At 54.5% G+C, this 2,017-nt stretch overlaps 1 protein-coding gene across 1 annotated transcript; it reads right to left on the bottom strand.

Moving 5' to 3' along the window:
- Positions 1-315: 315 nt before the first annotated feature.
- On the bottom strand, positions 316-1,931 carry LOC139399952 (hormonally up-regulated neu tumor-associated kinase homolog; the record flags this gene model as incomplete). The annotated part of the gene is made up of 2 exons (XM_071145087.1): positions 316-1,055; positions 1,772-1,931. Coding segments are annotated over 2 exons (900 nt in total), but the record flags the coding sequence as incomplete, so codon positions are not given.
- Positions 1,932-2,017: the final 86 nt, after the last annotated feature.

Raw genomic sequence — 2,017 nt, 5'->3', positions numbered from 1 at the left:
CACGTGTTCCAGTCACCGGTGTCACAACAAAGGCCTTTCGTCAGCCGAAACACTCGTTGACATTTTATCCATCTTAGTCTTTCTCTATGTCTTTAATGTTTAATGCATTAATTACTATTATTACAATCTCTATAACACCAAGAGGGTCTCTAGAGTCGTAGTGTTGTCATGGCGACTGCCTCTGCAGAGGACGAAATCCAAGGCTGCTCAGGAGTGAACTCTCTCAAAAACGACCACACCCTATCCCCTCGTTTCATAGTGCACTACTTTGGACCAGAGCCACATCATCATCTTTGTACCGCTACCCACAATGCTTCAGCAAAGGGTCTTGAGCGCCCCGGAGGCACAGAGCAGCGTCTGCATGTGGTAAGGGGGCGGAGACACCAGATCCTCCTCCACCGCTTGCTCCGCCCTGAAACTGAACGGCTGGAAGGGAGCCTTCTTCTTCAGGATCTGACCGATGCCCATAGAGGGGAACTTACTGTGCTGGGGGCTGTCTGGCTCAACGCTGCCCCCGGCGGACGGAGGACTGAACGCAGATGACGGGTTGAGGGGACTGAAGGCTGATTTGGGCGGGGAGAAGGCAGAACCTCCCGGGGGGCTGCCAAAGATACTAGTGGGGTTGTCACCCGAGTTAGAGGAGGAGTTTTTTGGCTGGGGGTTGACGATGAGGACGGGGGGGCTGGGGATAGTCGCCTTTTTTAGGTAGGACGAATCAGGGTGGAAGGCTGAGACGTGTCGCGGAGGAGAGAAGGTCCCATTGGTCAGTTTGTACCAGGGTGTGGCCGAGGCGGGGACCACGACGTCGTCGATTGTCTCAGCTTTGGAGAGGGAGTCGTAGGAGTGCATGCCGATTGGAGAAGGAGCCGGGGGGGCGGGGATGTGGTCTGGGCTGGTATTGGCTGCCTGGAGGGTTTCTAGGTGCCTGGTTGGCTGTGACGTGCGGGGGAAGAGTGGGTGGATTTCTAGGTATTCCATGGAGGATGAGGCAACGGTGCCGGACGGGGCGAGAGGAGAGGCACGGTGGAAGTTACCTGTCACCGCTCGCAGCAGACCTGAGAGAGATGAGGAAGAGAGGAAGAGGAGAGAGAGAGAAAAGTGTTACCTTCTGGGCTGACCACACAACGGTGGTCTTTTTACCCTAAAATAAAACCAATCAGTCCATGAGACTGGACCACTCAGGAACACTCAACACCTCTTGGAAAGCCATTCTGGTGTGTCTCTGGCATGAAAATGTGTGTAAATGTCTCACTGAATAATCAAACTATCTTAGGGTTAGATTTTCAGAAGACTGAGGCGGGTTTTCCTCTAACTTGAGGGATGGAGGGGAGGGGTGGAGGAGTTGAGGGATGGAGGGGTGGAGTGGGATGGAGGGGAGGAGTTGAGGGATGGATGGAGGGATGGGATGGAGTTGAGGGGTGGAGTGGAGGGATGGAAGGGAGAGATGGAGGGGAGGGATGGAGGGGAGGAGTGGAGGGGAGGGATGGAGGGGAGGGGTGGAGTGGAGGGGATGGGAGGGATGGAGTGGAGGGGAGGGGATGGGAGGGGTGGAGGAGGGATGGAGGGGAGGTGGATTGGGGGATGGAGGTCCATTGTTGTTGAGAGCAGTCAGTGTCTGTCTGTCTGTCTGTCTGCGTGTGTTTCTGTCTGTCTGCCTGTCTGTCTGTCTGCGTGTGTTTCTGTCTGTCTGTCTGTCTGCCTGTCTGTCTGTCTGTCTGTCTGCGTGTGTTTCTGTCTGTCTGTCTGCGTGTGTTTCTCTCTCTGGTCTCACCATTCCTGTGCTTCTTCTCCTTGCTCGGGCCCTTGCTGACGGCCAGGTAGACAGGAGTCTGTTTAGGAGGGATGGTGACCTTCTCTACGTGTTTCCTCCACTGGGTCTGGAAGTACTCATTCTTCTCTGTCTTCTTCTCCTTCTCCTGGTACACCTTCTCCTGGAGGACAGAGACGTTATTTCAATGTTTATTCAACCTGGTACACCTTCTCCTGGAGGACTGAGACGTTATTTCAACGTTTATGC

The sequence above is a fragment of the Oncorhynchus clarkii genome, unplaced genomic scaffold (assembly GCF_045791955.1).
Source record: "Oncorhynchus clarkii lewisi isolate Uvic-CL-2024 unplaced genomic scaffold, UVic_Ocla_1.0 unplaced_contig_6697_pilon_pilon, whole genome shotgun sequence".
NCBI classification, from domain to species: Eukaryota; Metazoa; Chordata; class Actinopteri; order Salmoniformes; family Salmonidae; genus Oncorhynchus; species Oncorhynchus clarkii.
This window is presented reverse-complemented; position numbering and strand designations above follow the sequence as displayed.